Below are 15671 nucleotides of genomic sequence, written 5' to 3' on the forward strand. Positions count from 1 at the left end.
ACCCACTTCCCAGATCTGTTCTTTAGGAAAAAGATGACTCTAAAAGCAATCCCTGATAGGCTGGAGAGCAGCCTACCTTGCCAAATTTGGTTAAGTTTTGTTAGAGCGCTTAGAAATACGGTGGATGTTAACATCTTGTAAAGTCATTAGAGAAAAATAAATCTCCTATGCTTGTTTTTATCATTGATTGTTATTTGCCGTCCTGTTTTAGAGTGATACCATGTTGTGTGATGTGTGGGGAAAAAAAGCATAATATGGAAAAATGCACAGTATTCAGTTTGTTCCAAATAGCAGCATTAGTTCTTAGCAGTACAAACACTTGTTTGGTAATGTGGGCCTGCAACCGCAGCTGTATATGTATTCGAGATGAATTTAGCTGTAGACTCCAGAAAAGTGAAAAATTGCTTCATGTGTGTTCTTTTACACTGAGTTGGTTCCTGACACAAAGACATCGTAAAATATATCAATCTGAATAGCAACAGGTAGTTATTTCACGCTGCCAGATGTATCGTTCAGATTATTAGCACTGTACTTCATTTTGGTAAGCTGCAGATTGATGTGCTGTTTCATGAAACAACTTTCATTTAGGTCACTGGTACTGATCAGCAAGTATCTGAATCAAGCTTGGGTGAGAGGAATGCAACTCTGGGCTTCAGCACACAAGGTAATCATAGCATTATTGAAAGAGAGAGAGCGCTGAATTTCTGAGTGGACTTTTCCTTCTCTTCTGCCGTTCCCAGTGGAGAAAGAAGTATTTGCTTCCAGCTTATTCATGGAAGAACCTTTTCCTAGCCATAAACAGATACGGCTGGAAACACAGAGGAAATCAAAGAGGAGTCATTTTTAACAAAGTGTGCTTTACAGCTACCCTGGAAATGTACTCACTTTGATTAAAGCCTCTGAGGCAGATGCAACAACTGTCATTTCTTTTTGAAGAATCATGCATATAACCAGCAGTTTGCTTCTCATTGTCAGCAGCAAGGGCTGCCAGTCGGATTGTCCACATAGCTTCCTCCTGCATGGCTTCTAGAGGCCAGGACAAGAAACCTGCTGCCTGAAGAATAGGTGTGAATGACGTAGATGAGTAGCAGCACACAGCAGGTTTAAGAGTTTCTAAAAGAGGTCTCCTTAATGTGTTTGTTGATGTGGAGGGCATTTCAAACTCTCAGCTATATAGAATATGTTGAAAAAGAATAATGTCATTATGTTGAAAAAAATAAAAATAAAAAAATTAGGGGACCTATCACAAATATAAGTGATCCAATCAACTACTGTAGCTTGAGTAGTGCACATGACACATTTTTAATATAGCATTAAAATTATAATGTAGATGTCACGAATTTGGGAATAATGCAGAGCCAAATACTTATTTGGACAAGAGGACCTTTTCATCTGTAACATCTGTATGATGAAACTGGGGGGAGGATGACGTTTGAAGCCTTTATTTTTTTCTGACTCTCCTCTTTTGCAGTTTCTGTTGAGAGCACCTCATTGATAACCTCTGAAACTGCTGAAATCCCAGACCACAGCTGCTCCTCTGAAGATCTTTGTTCGCTGGAAGTTCAAGGATCTCTCCGTTCTTCAGATTTTTCTCTCTCCTGTACAAACTGCAAAGGGGCTGCAGGCCAGAGCTGCAACAGTCTGGACTGCAGCACGCGCTGTAGGTTCAATAGAACTCGCTCAGAAGGTTTTCCTGATGAGGATGTCAGTTTGCACAGCAGAATCTCTATGGACAAGTCTCAAGGACAGGAAAATGAAAACTCTGCCCACGGCAGATCCTCAGACTGTTCCTCAAAGAATTTCAACCCCTCAGAAAGAGAACTGCAGAGTACTGCTCAAGAAGGCAGTGTCTCGTCACATTTGAAACAAATGAAAATCTGCTGTGGGGTCTTTAGCCAGCCTTCTGTCCCTTCCCACACCGCTCCCTGTTTTGGGCCTGCAAATACTTCATCATATGCACGCAGTTCTGATAGTACTGTCCAGCAGCATCATGTTACAGAACACCGCATTTCAAATATTGTCCGATCAACCAGTGATCCTGTATCTTGTTCGTCTTATCTAGAAGGTACGTGTGGTACAGCGAGGCCATGGAGTGTGCAACAAGTGAGGGCTGTTGGATTTATGCAATTGGTGCTGCTGGAAGTTATTGGAAACAATTTCCTGTGTTGACTTACCTGTGGGGAATTTAACTCCATGCACAGCTTCTAGATTTGAAGTTTTGTAAGAACGGAAGTGGTAAAAAGTGACAGTGACGTTAATTTTGGATTTTCTGATTTGTGAAAAAAGGTCCTAGCCTTTATGCATTTGTCAGAAAGCCGTCTCCTGAGTAGATTCTTCCACCGCTCTGTTTCTGCTATACTGAGAAACTAAACCAAGTGGTTGAACAGTTGCTGTGGTCTATTTGGGAAATGATTAATTGAGCTGTCGTGCTCTTAATACAGCAGGCTGTGTTTCCTGAAGGTGACACTGACATGGATGGTTGCATTGCAGATGCAGTCACAATGTGACTGTATTGGACTGTATTGTGAAAGGTTTTAGAGTAGGAAAGGAGAAATGAGGCATACAGCAAGGTGATGAAAGAGAAGGAGAGCTTGTGACTGTTGAAAATAAGCATCTGTTAAGAATCTCCTTTTAGACAAGTAAGGGAGAAGAGAGGAATTATTAGCTGAACACTGTATCTTCATAAAAATCTGCTTGTTAATGGAAAATATGTGTTTGATTTAGTGGGGAGTGGTTTGATCAAACAATAACAGGAATGTGGAAGTGGCATTTGAGAAGTACGGGTTTTATGAAGGGATATAAGCTGTTTGGAGAGGTTAACATGGAGAAGTGATTTGAAAGCAAAGATGAAGGCTTTGTAAGCTGTTAGGCAGGTTGTGCTGATACAGAAGCATTCACTGGGTTTTCTAAGGCATCTAAGGGAAGAACTGACTACCTCAAAAAAAAACAAAGTACACAAAATGCTGATATAGCTAGTTTTACATAGAAGTGTTGATTCTGTTATGGTTTTTTTCTGCATCATTATTGTTTTCCTATGAATTTCACAGACCTCATACCTAGTTCAGTAATTGACTGAACTACCTTTAGAAATCTGGCCTCAGCATGCTGTCAAGGAAATGTAAATCTTTAATCTAGAAGTCTGTGCTTATTTTATGAAACTTAATCTGCTAGGATATATAGGTTCTATGAAGCTGTTGTGCAGACAGCAAGTAGGAATTTCAGAATCCTTTCTGCTGGGCCAAACGCAAGAAGAACAGCTCTTTCTCTTCTAGATTACACTCTGCAAGTTTTCCATATTGTGCTCCATATGCTCTTTGAGCAGTGTTTGACAGAGACATTAATGTAGGCAGCCATATCTATGTGCTCTAGCTGACTTCTGGGACACCTGCCATAACAGATGCTCTGCCTTTATTTTTACATGTCCTAAATACATCCATCATCTCTTCTGGAGGAGTGGCATTATTTAATTAACCCTTATGGGAATTACTTTGATTCCAAGTTCCTAGTCCAGTCTAGTCTAGTATGAGCTGAGAACAAGAGTTGAACATTACAGAGATTTAACTGGGTTTAGCAAAGATTTTAATAACAATGCAGAGATGATTCTAGAAATATTGATACGCATGTGGCAAAGGGGGATTATGGGAGTAACTTGCATGTCTGTGTTGGCCTAGTTGCTGCTCTGTGTGTGGAAGATGCCTTAAAATGAAATGTTTGAGAGGCATTTGAGTTTAGATTTGATTTGCATCTTTATTTCATTAATATTTTTGGCATAATAGGATTTGCCAAAATTTTTGTCTGAAACTGTTCACTACTTTGCTCACCTTCCTCACTTTACCTTTTGTTGTCCATCATTTGGAAATCACTCAGATTGGAAGAGGCACAATTTACCACATACCAGCTGCTTGTGGCAGCTTCCAGATTTTTCACAACTGACTGCTGCTCTATGGATTCTAATTCCAAAATTTTGAAATGCTTAGTAATACTTCTAATACTTCTGTGCTTGATTTTAAATACGTAGATACATATAATAAATGCTTATAATTCTGTGGGCCATACATTATGTAATATTGCAGTTTTGGCAAGATGAAGCCTGTGCAGCAGTGAATGTATGGCACCAGTAACACTGACAGACATGGAAGATTTGGAGCACACTTAAGGTGGCTTGCAGCCTTAGATGTGTGATGGTATGAGTCAGGAGAGGCTAAAAGAAAGCGTACACCTACTGTGCATGCTGAGTTGGTGCTCTGTTTCACAACCATCTGTATGACTCCAGTGCAGTGTGCAGTGGGAAGGAAAATGAAAGATGTAATAGTGTCTTAATTTCTCACCACTTCTCTGTGTTTGTAGCAGGTTTGCCTTTGTTGAATTGCTCTCTCTGCCAGAGAGGATTATGCCAGCTTTTCATGACAGGCTTTTCCAGAAGAAATGGAAGGAAACCTCTTCTATTATGCTAAGAAGTCTAAAATAGTTCTCAATTCTGAAAACAGATGTAAATAGGCGTAGCGTAAATGGGAGAGTTTACTTCATCTTGATTGTCACAAGCTTGAGATCGCAAAGACTGTGCTGATGTGTATTGTGATCCCGTGGTCACTGATCTGTGCTAGCATCAGAGAAACACTCTTATTAGAGGGCAACTATGTTTAGAGCTGTGTTCAGATGCTCTGTAACCATTTGTTATTAATTGGATCAGCAGTAACCATAGTGGTCAGCCTACCCATCAGTTTAATCCGTGGTGGATAGCATTTGTTGTTCTTCAGAGAATGAAAATATATTCATTTAAAAAAAAATCTGAACAAAAGACTATTTTTATAGGGAAAAAAAAAGGTTCATCTTTCCTGTTTCTCCATTATTTGTTTATTTTATTTTAAAGATAAACTATGTTCACCAAGAAAATACAGTGCAGTCTGAATTCTGCCCCTAGAAATCACTGAGCCTTCTGTAACTTGAGTACCTAGGCCTGAAATACGTTGGATGTGAGCTGCGTAAGAGAGAAAACCATCAAGCGTGGAACTGTATTTTTCTGTCTGTGTTTAATAACTGAAAGGACATTTCAGTACATAGTAGCTCCTCTTCATGAACGGACTTTTTGCAAGTAGTGTTTCATCTGAGTAGATTCATTCAGGAAAGGTAACGAGAAAAGATCCAAATGTATTTTTTCCTTGCTTTCAACAGATAACAGGGCTTGATTGTGCTCTTTTTGGCTCTTTGTTTAAAGGTGATCATTGTGCCTGGAGTCCTATATGTAGACAGCATCAAGATGCAGGATCTTCAGCCACATTAGAAACAGGTGAGATCAGTTTTCTAAAGCAGGTGGATTTCTTTTTAAAAAAGTAATTAGATAAGCTTGTGATCTAGACAATAAGATCAAGGAAATGTGAGGTAAAAGTCACTTTAATAACCGCTCAGTACATGCACAATGTACAGCTCCGATGGAATCGTATTTATACGCGTTCATAGAGCCCACCTACTGACAGAGTGCTGTTTTTGTGCTGAATGTAGTGATGGGGTTTGTCTCACAGCAGACTGTGAAAAGGGAAAATTGATTGTTCCCACACCCAAGCATGAGGTGTGCATGCAAAATTTTCTCATTCTGTTACAGAGTTGGTTGCAGTTTTTTGGAAGCAGACTTTGATCACAAATCACAAGTGCTGTGACTGAAGTCTCCATTTTCGTTTAGTGTTTTTGCTATCTCTATTTCTTGCTGATCTCTCATGTGCACTGTTCTTATTTGTGAGGTCTAACAAGAAGGGGAACTAGGTTCTTAAAGTCAGGCAAGCTAAAACACTGCAAATTACATGTATAACACTGCTCAGTTGGTGCTTCCCCTTACCATTAATCTCAACTGAAATCCATTAAAGTAGACGTAACAAAAATGTTGGAAATCTATGAAGTACTTTAATTATACCCTCACTCACCTAAATGCAGTCTTTCTTGCTCATGAGAGTAAATTGTAACCCAACTTCTGGTTAAAATTACCCATTTTTGGAGTGTTTTCTTGATTACGTGTTGTTATCTCCAGGAAAAAAAAAAAAGCACCAAAAAAACTAAGTAAAACCTTTTGTAGCAATTCTTGACTTGCTTTTTTTTCTTCTTCTTTAAAAAATCATCAAACTATTACTTTAAAGATATTCTTCCCCCCCTTTTTTAGTTCCTGTTTCTGGTTCTCATATGGCTGCCTCTGCTTGTCAGCATTCTTTGAGCAGTTTCCTACCAACTGGAAAACAGAGGGATGCAAGGAACATTGATCTACACTTAAAGCCAAAGGCTTTGCAAACAGTCTCAAAAGAACGACCACACTCTTTAGTGGACCTTAAGGCCTATAAAGATACAAAAATTTTAGTGGCAAAATTTTTGGAACATTCAAACTGTAATCTCCCTCCAGAAGTACGTCATGTAGTGAACAGTATACGATCAGTAATAAAATCTGATGAGAGACACATGGAAGAAGCCATCTTCAGTGCCAATATTATAGACCAGGTAGGCCACAAATGTTCTAAAGATTTGTTCGACTCTGATAGACACATACTATATGGAAATGTTTTTACACTTTTAAATATTTCAAAGAATTATTACAGAAGTTCTTTTATAATAACATGGCTTCAGTAAGAAATAACTAACGTTTATCAAGGGGTAATGTGTTACACGCTGAGGAAGTCATAAATGTATTGAAAATTCTTCATCCAGACCCAGTGCTGGTAATACCCTCGCCATCTCCAGGGCGATTTTACACATTGGTAATCATAACTTGCTATTGCCAAGGTCTTTTTACACCTGGGACATACTATTCCATGCATGCATTTGTGTTCATATATAGAGGTACGGATTCCGGAACTGACAACTGACTTGGGTCTGTTTTTTTCAGGCAGCTGTGTCTGTACAGCATAAGCTACTAGCTGAAAAGAAAGAGTGGATAAACAAGTAGAACCACAATCTATCGAAGCAGAACACTGCAGTTATCCTTAAACCTGGCTAGAAGAATGACAATGATCCTTGCTATTTATAAGAAAAATAATTGATAATTTTGTGCTTTTCCAAATGAAAGAATAGTACATCTTCTTACCACAAGATAGAGCAAAGCAGATGCAGGGCTTGGAAGGAATTATAAAACAAAGGAATTAGTAGAGGCAGCAACTTTTATAATCTAATACATGTTTAATAATAAGTCATTTTTGGGGAAGGAAGGTGATAAATCACCTCTTGATAGTACTGTTACCAGTGATAGAAATAGAAATGAAATTCCTTTTATTTGGCTAGGTTTGATAAGCAGACTGTTCCTGACACTGACTGACTGTGTTCAGGTTGACAGAAGACTTTCCACAGATGTGAATTGATGATTAAGGGTGGACACCTGGGTCTGCTGGTTTTACCTTCTGAGATACTTAATATGTGTGGCATTAGTTTGCTGATCCCTAAATGGGGTAAATTTGCTAAGTATTTAAACAGGATATAATAACATTTAAACTGCATGTGAAGTAGCTTGAAGTTTAGCAGGAAGCACGCACCATTTGCAGTCTTGCTGCAAGATTGCCTTTTGCTAACTATGAAGTAGAACAAAGATGGAGCATTGTATCATTTAACTCAAGTCAAATTAGTAGAAAAGCAGTACTACCATGACATACTTAGAGTGACAGTATGGAATCAACTTTTAACATTTTTATTCTTTACAATATTTGCAGACCATTAAATCCTCAGGGTTGGAAAGCTGAAAACAAAAACAATATATTTAAAAAAAAAAACACCATAATTTCTCACAAAACTGGAGAGTGTGAAGGAACACGAGTGTTTATGTAGCTCATAAAACTAGAAACTCATAGCACAGTTTTTACCCCGTGCACATCTCTTTGCTCCAAGGGGTCACATGTGTGGGGGTTTTTTCACAGTAAAGAAATCATTTCAGGAAAGGTATTTTTTCAGCCAGAAAACAGCATTCTTTAATAAAAGTCCAGGCCATCCCAGCAGTCTACGTAAGTGACAGGATTTTGGTGAAATGGCTGTATAATTCAGATTTGTGAAGCAGGCTGATCATTCTTTAACTCCAAAATGTTTATCAGGCTTGCAAGGTTTTAGTTCTTTCCCACCTTCACCAAAGCATCTCTTTCTCCTAAGACAAACAGATGAGTTTAATTTACTTCAGACTTGCATTTTTTTCTTATAAAGCAGAACTGTCTTCTTTTCCACCAGTTTCCTTTCCACTCCTATACAGAGCAACAAGTATTTGTTTGCTCCTTTGCTGATTTAATACTGTGGTACAGGTGCAACACCTGATACCTTTAAAGTCTGACTTTGCTTTCCAATAGCCAGCTATGACCAGGTGTAAAAACAGAGGTGGGATAGACTCTGGGTGGGTGCATAACACGCGTCTTCTTTGGTGGAGCTCCAGCACTCGGTGACTTATGTTATGTTCAGAGGCCAAACCTTTTAAATGGAAAAAAATGTTTACCCTGTTGTCTCCACTTTTTCCCTCTCCATTCCTGCCCTTTTGAACAGGTAATTACAAGTTCCCAGCTGGGTGTGAATACCTCTAGAAAGCGACTTCAGGAAGACCTTCATCTTCAGAGCTGTGGTGCTCTGAGCTCTCCAGCGGCCTTCTTACGCAGGTCCCGTATCACTCGCAGTTTAGAGCGGGACAGGCCTCGCAGTTTAATTGGAGTTTGCCAGGAGACCAGCCTTTGAAAATACTGACAGGTATGTGATTCCAGCAGAGAGAATTAAGGAAGAAACCAGGACTGGGAGAAATGCGAGTAGTGGATGGCTTAAAAAGGAAGAAGTGTCTTCCTTTGGAATTCTACTTTTTTTCCAACAGCAGGAAGAGAACACCTGTTTTTCTGAATGTAAATTTCAGCCCTGAATTTTGAAAAAAAAAATAACTGATTTATTAGTAAACTCATAACAAATGTTTTCCCGACCAGAAATGCATATAGTTCACTGTACTTATAGAAATGCTGCTGATGCTGTCTAGCATTTCTTCAAAACCACTGCAAAACCACCACAGACTGGCTGTACAACTTAGAAGTTGTATTTATTTAATGTACCTCAAGGTGTTTTAACTACTATCAGTGTTTTAATAAAAAGTATTTCTGGACTTTGCTTTTTCAACAACTGATTTGGATAGAACTGTGAAGATGATTGATATGCACAGAGTGCTGCTTCTAATTCATTTTTCCTGTGTCTTTCATGCCAGGCTAACTGATCTGCTGTATTATTCTTTCCCTCTTAACTTCTGCAATGTGTTGCCCCTTTAAATAATACAGAAGGCTGTGGTGTGGTTTATTTTTACTTTGTTCTCAATGGTCATGAGGTTGTTAGTGGAGTAGCACATGCTACTGAAAACTGACATTTTAGGTACTCTGTGAATTGTGGCCAACAGGTGCATTAGGGAAGAATGAAATTGCTGAAATTCTGCATTTCCTATAAGGTTTTCTAAGCTTGTAAACATCAGGTGATCAGAAACAAGATGAATTTTTATCTAGCAGAGCCATGAACAATTGCAAAAAGAATTGTTATACCAATTAGTAGTTTGAACATTCGTATTACTAAAACATTTCCTTGTGGCTCTGCTGCATTTTTATTAGAATTATCTTAGGGAAAAGAAAAAAAAGGTAAGTATTGTTGACGCTAATTTGATTACCAGCATAAACAGAGCTCTACCAGCTCTTCCGGTGCAAGATTAATCCTGGCTCTCTCAGAGGAAAATGGAAAGGCCTCAAACAACAAGATTCTCATAAAGAACCTACCACAAGTTTTGATGTTTCAGGGTTTTAATTTTTTTGCAGCAGTGCTTGTCAGTAGCATTACAGTTTCCGTTTGAGGTTTAGTCATATACTGCTTTCATTTGTGTCATTCTGAGCTGGGCTGACGTCCTTTGAAAAGGTCACAAAGGAATGTAGCTGAAGATGAATAGTTTAATTTTTATGGAATAATCCATTTGGAAGTATACCATGCTTCCATATTGATGTGAACTTACAGTGACATCCAGTGGCAACAAGGTATGCTATTGGAAAGCAGCAGCTCTAAAGATGATACATTAATTACTAATTAGAGAGACAAATTCTCTTCAAAAAACAATCTGTGACCTTTGCAACTGCACTTAGTTGAAGAATTAAATGGTAGTTGAATTCTTTACAATGTAAAGTTGTGGAACAAACAAAATAAGCGTGCTTTCTTTGTTTCTTCAGATTTATTAGTGATAATAGGTTAATTCTTTCCTAAGGTCAGTTGCATGCAAAACACTACTCCTTGAAGTACAGTCATCTAAAGACCTTTAGTTACTGCATGATAAGGCTTATTAAGTCACAGTGTATTTTCCTCAAGGTTTTGCCCCCTCTGCACCCTCAACCCCCTTCCCCTCCAAAAAAAAAAACCTAGACAAAAAGTTACACCAATTAACATTTATCGCATAAAGAATACAACTTTACTACTATTTTTTTTAAATCTACACACATTCCAGTACTGCTGATGGTGCTAGGTTATTTGTTGAAACAATTTACATTCAGAACACATTGCCCCCAGAAATAAGAATGCTTTATAAAAAAAACAACAGAAAACAGGTAAGCATGGCTTTCCCATTTTGAGCTCATATTAACAAAGAATATGCAAAAATTAAAAGAAAAAAACAGCCCAACACATACATTACACAAACTGTGCAATAAGTCATCCATGAAATCACTCAGTTAAATCATAAAAATCACAAGCATTAAAAATAAATATGTATCTAAATAAATATTTTGATTTTTATCTTGTGGCAATTATTCTTTATTTAGCATATGAAACACTTGTTACATGTTTATGTTCACACCTTGCCAAACAGGTTACACTTGTCATAACAATACCAAGTACTACAGTGGTTTTCTTTACATTAGAATCTAAAAGGTTTAACTGCACACATTCCTTTCCACTGAAATACCATCTATTCAGCACCAGTTTTAAGATTACACAATGCTCTTGGACCACTTTATGGACTGGGATTCTTTTTTATAGCTTCCTAGCCATAGTTTTCTCAATTGCTTATCTTTGCCATTTGTTGTAGTCTCAGTCATCAAGTTTTCACATTCATCGTGTTATCAAACAGGACAGACATACATACATCACTCCACATAAAGGTTACAAATAAATATGAGAAAAGAGTTTAGAAGATGTTGCAAAATACTTCAATGCTTTACAAAGATTTTGTGTCAGTGATTATTGTCCTTGACCATCCTTCTCATCACTTTTTGGCAAAGAAATAAAAAGGAGAGGAAAAACAGACACCTGTCTGTTCCTTGTTTCGGAGTCCTCATGGCAGCTTCAAAGCCTTTCATTTGTACAAAATACAAAATTCTCTTCAGCTATGAGGGCTTTGGTGGAATCGTTAATTCATTCGGCTTTGATGGAATCATTTAATCGTTCTCCTGCAAGAGTCGCATGCTAGATGTATAGGGGTGTTTCTTGCCCAGTTAGAAGCCTGAACATGGCAGCTGGCATCGTCTTCATATGAATCTGTTGGTTGATTTACACAAAAATTAACAGAATTGCTTTCTACTAGTTTTAAGTAATTCATAAGGCCCAGTTTGTCTCTCCCATTTGTTCCTACAGATGTGAATGTTACCAAAATTTCATCCGTTCTCTGGATGTGAGAAGCTGTTTTGCTGCATTTTATTTTTTCAGTGACAGCTGACAGGAAGTCCCCTCATATAGCTAAGAAGATGTTTAAATACTTTTTGTTGTTATACTCTACTCCAATTACAGACATTAAAGAAAAAAGGCAGCACAAACTTTTCTGAAAATTGAATCTGCTGCTCTAATGTTAACTGAACTTGCATTTTCTTCAACTTTGCTCCCAAATTTGAGGGTCATTTTATTTGTATTTTCTCCTGATCAATGAATGTTTGAACACAAAATTTGATCTTTATCACCTGATAATTAAATGCCAATCCAGAGATTCGGGAACCAGGTTCTTGCATAGCTAGCATATTTGTTTTTACAAAGAGAACTGTGGTAAGCATCAGAGGGTGTCAGGTAATCAGTTGTACAGAAACTTGCTAGCACCAGAAAGCAGCTATCAGACTATATGAGGCTAAGAACTGTGTGCTTTACTAACTGTTCGTTCTCTTGGTCTCTTCATGCTGAAAAAAGAAAAAAAAACTTTCATAATGCTCTCGTGTTTAAAGAGCTTTTGTGCAGCAGAGGTACCACAAAGACATGGAAGTTAGCTTGAAATCTACATGGCTTTGTTTCTGCCAACATGCATGGACCGCATGTACTCTGAATTCTCTTTCAAGCACCATTTTCCACAGGAAAAGATGTTACCTCTGATTTTTTTCAGAGGAGGTAGTGGAAGATCTGGCCAGGGTTGTGTATGATCCTATTCTAAATTGAGTAGATTTTGGTAAACCAGAGGATCTTGTTCATCCTTTGATGATTTCTCTAAAAGTACTGCAGAGAGATGTCTTATTCCCAAGGTAAGTTGGAAATGTTCCATCAGAGTGAATTAAAATACATATGAATTTTAATCTCAGCTCTTTGAACACTGATTTATTTTTACAGCAGGTGCGGTAGTCAGAAGTTAAGAGACATAGCTAACGTGCTTAATTGATTCCTTCCTTTAACAGACTGGTTTAATTCAAACAGCAGGCTGAGGTTCAGAATCATGCCACACACTCTTGAAGTGGGTGTAAAAACTGAACGTACATCTAAGTGTTCAAAGATGTTTTGTTAACTGCTATCAGTGCTCAACTCCAATCTAGTGAGTTGATGGTTTTAATGCTATGTTAAGACATTTTTCAACTGATTTTTTTGAAAGTTTTAAGTCTTTGGTAAAAATTGAAGATTATTTAGTTAATACTTTTCTTACCTCTCCCACTGAGTTAGACAGTGCTTGTACTATCTTCTCGTGAGCAGTTGCAACAACACTCTGTCCATTGATCTCAATAATACGATGACCCACTCTAACCCCTCCCCTCTCAGCTATTCCACCTCGCATCAAGCTGCAAATCTGCCAAGAAAAAGCAAAAGTTATTAAAGATTAGAAATGTCAAAATATAGCAGTTAATAGGATTTAGTACACCATACCGAGAGGCGACACCATAGGGACTTCAGAAGATACCAGCAGAAAGCAATGAGCAGTACTACAAGGTATCAGTGGTCTAACTTTTTTCAAAATTTATGGAAATTACCATTTTTACTTTCATTCTTCTGGTCTGGAATGTGTAAACATGTACAAGGATGCACCTAGCCGCAGGGCAGGAGCAGCAGAAGTGGAGTTATGGGGAAAAGAGAAGTTTTACGTTCTGTTGGGATAAGAAAGTGATTCTTTTGAAAACTATTTCTCACTGTACCACCTGGACTCTTTCTGAAATTACCACATTGTTCTTTCTGAACAATCAGATGTAAAAAAGAACTAGAATACAAATTGATTTACAACAGCAAACTTTTCATGTACATGGAAAAAACTGACATAAAGCTTAATCCACAATCCTTAATTCTGGGGAAACACTGATGTAGGCTGAATGAAAGGACGACGACGTGTAGCTGTTCTGTACTGAAAGGTGGAGCGGGGTCTTAAATGAGCACATTCTTATTACAGGCTGTTATCAGCAAACTAATTGAATAGTGAACGATGACAGCTTGTTTTCTGTACCTCTGCAGGCTGGAAAAGGGCACTGCCCTCCTGAGCCACCGCTTTTCTCCATGTTTTATAGTGCTGCTGAATAGAGAGAGTTTAGGACAAAGAAGGCAGATCAGGCCACTGTTTCAACTGGCGTTCACAGGTACCAATAAAGACATACGCACAGTTCTTTGTTTTTTTTTTTTTTTAATTTTATGCCTAATATTATAGGAAATAATTCTGTAAGAATTCTGTTTATTAGGCATAATCTTAACAGTCACTGATATTTGAATTGATTCTGAGGTAACAAAATGCTTTGTGTATAGGCAGAAGGAATACAGCTTAATGCAGCACGGTGATCTTCATTAAAAAACTGTCTTCTCTGCAATATCTGTGCTGTGATGGGGCTTTCCTGTCAGTCTAGACAGATGTGCATTGGATGGATATCCCTGCTAAATTGTTTCAGAAGACCTAAGCTGATGCAGCACATAAGGGAGGTGAAATTGAGCAGAACTCACCGTGCTGTGCTGTACCTATTGCTTACTGAGAAGAATCTGTTCTTGGAGGAAAAGAAATGAGTCCTACAGGAATAGCACCCAGTGATGGCTGCTTCTGCAGCTACTGTCAATGGTTATAATCATATGCCAAGAATTATTTGTTGAGATCTTATAGTTTGCTCTGGGCTAAATGCAAGTATGATAAGATGTGGCTTGTGTCTCAGCAAGTTTATAATTTAATTCAGAAACAAATATAGTATGTGGGAAGATGGACAAGCTAGCATAAAATGAGGGTAAAACACTGTGGTTGAACAGTATCTTTTCTGTTTGACTACTAGTTTTGCTCGAAGTCCTCTTTGCAAATATCAGTGCTCAGAGAAATGAAATCCTTACTCAAATTCAGGGTGTCTAATATGAGGAAGGAAAATATATAGATCTTCATTTATTATCAAACAAACAAATAAAACCCACCTTCTTTAACATTATGAAAAAGTTTATCCTACGGTGATACTTATCTTGCAGCAGCCACTTTATAATGAGTGGCTGAGCTTCGGCCACAGTGACTCTGAAATTGCTTCTGCTGGACTCTAATGATTAGAGGCACCATCAAGACCTTTCACAGAATGGGCATCTTGAATTTCAGTGCGTTGTTGTACAGGTTGCCTACCTTCTAATCGTAGCCCTAACAAGATAAGCTGCATTACACAGATCTTCACCTGACTCTTATACAAAGCTTCTCATTTAACTCACTGTTGAAATTTGTTCAGTGCTTTTGGGGATTGTATGAAGCCGTGTGACAGGACAAGAGCAGAATGTGCCAAAGGAAACCCTATACATACATTTTATCAAATAAAATAACACAGGCCATACAACCAACTGAAATAAAAGCTTTCAGAGCAAATGGAAATGTTGCATTTAACCCCACTGGCATAAAGGGAAAGATAATGGCTTGTGTATCTATATAGAGCATTTTTTTTCTTCTGGGACACTCAAAACGCTTTTAGTACGGGTGAATTTCTAACAGCCTCAGACATAGGAAGTGGTCTCTTATTCAAGAACATTGTCCCTCTCCAGGGAGAGGATTCAGCTTCCTTTTTGTAAGCATTAGATATTTTAATGAGGTAGAAAAAGGAACAGATGCAGATCTCAAGTGGCTCTGACTAACTTCACAGATCACACTGTGCTAGAGGCAGAGTGCAGATGTAAGGAAATGCACTGCACTTTCAGCACAGATTTATGTGGCTCCTGTATTTGTGAGTGACTGATGAAAACAGCTTGAGGCTTCAGTCTCCAGCCCACGTACGTGAGATGTATTTGGCTGGCAAGTTTAAGGTGAGCTGTACCTTAAGTAAATGAGATTCAGCCAGGACTGTTTACCTTGCCATCATAGTCGTGAAATATGGCAACTATTATTAAAAAAGGCATAACTGATCCGGATCTTGTAAGCAAGAGCCTGTGCTCTATTTACTCCGTAAACAGAGAGAAAAAAATAAAGTAAGCCATACTAGTTGAATCTACTCAGCTGTTACGTATTCTGTAGTGTCTTAGGCAAGTTGCAGTGAATCCCATGTGAAACTTCAATCCCATCAGTT

At 38.1% G+C, this 15671-nt stretch overlaps 2 protein-coding genes across 10 annotated transcripts in view; one reads left to right on the forward strand and one right to left on the reverse strand.

Moving 5' to 3' along the window:
• ENTREP2 (endosomal transmembrane epsin interactor 2) overlaps window positions 1-15671 on the forward strand; it is a 118561-nt gene that overhangs the window by 93337 nt on the left and 9553 nt on the right. Inside the window, exons 8-13 of one of the 5 annotated variants that reach the window (XR_008203856.1) lie at window positions 589-664; window positions 1472-2065; window positions 5216-5287; window positions 6149-6477; window positions 8488-8685; window positions 13624-13745. Coding sequence is in view for 3 of the 5 variants with exons in the window: in XM_052672298.1 (XP_052528258.1) it covers window positions 589-664; window positions 1472-2065; window positions 5216-5287; window positions 6149-6477; window positions 8488-8673 (1257 nt within the window). In the remaining 2 variants the exon portion in view is untranslated. Of the gene's footprint in view, window positions 1-588; window positions 665-1471; window positions 2066-5215; window positions 5288-6148; window positions 6478-8487; window positions 9542-13623; window positions 13827-15671 lie in introns of those variants that run through there. The other 4 variants (XM_052672298.1, XR_008203855.1, XM_052672297.1 and 1 more) reach the window with 4 other exon arrangements.
• The window catches only part of APBA2 (amyloid beta precursor protein binding family A member 2), a 90407-nt gene continuing 85109 nt past the window's right edge, over window positions 10374-15671 (reverse strand). For all 5 annotated transcript variants that reach the window (XM_052672296.1, XM_052672295.1, XM_052672294.1 and 2 more), the window contains 2 exons: window positions 12830-12970; window positions 10374-11475 (listed from right to left, as the gene is read on the reverse strand). In XM_052672296.1, the coding sequence (XP_052528256.1) occupies window positions 11404-11475; window positions 12830-12970 (213 nt within the window). In that variant the 3' untranslated portion in view covers window positions 10374-11403. The remainder of the gene's footprint in view (window positions 11476-12829; window positions 12971-15671) is intronic.

This window comes from Tympanuchus pallidicinctus, unplaced genomic scaffold (assembly GCF_026119805.1).
Source record: "Tympanuchus pallidicinctus isolate F22 unplaced genomic scaffold, pur_lepc_1.0 scaffold12, whole genome shotgun sequence".
Lineage (NCBI taxonomy): Eukaryota > Metazoa > Chordata > Aves > Galliformes > Phasianidae > Tympanuchus > Tympanuchus pallidicinctus.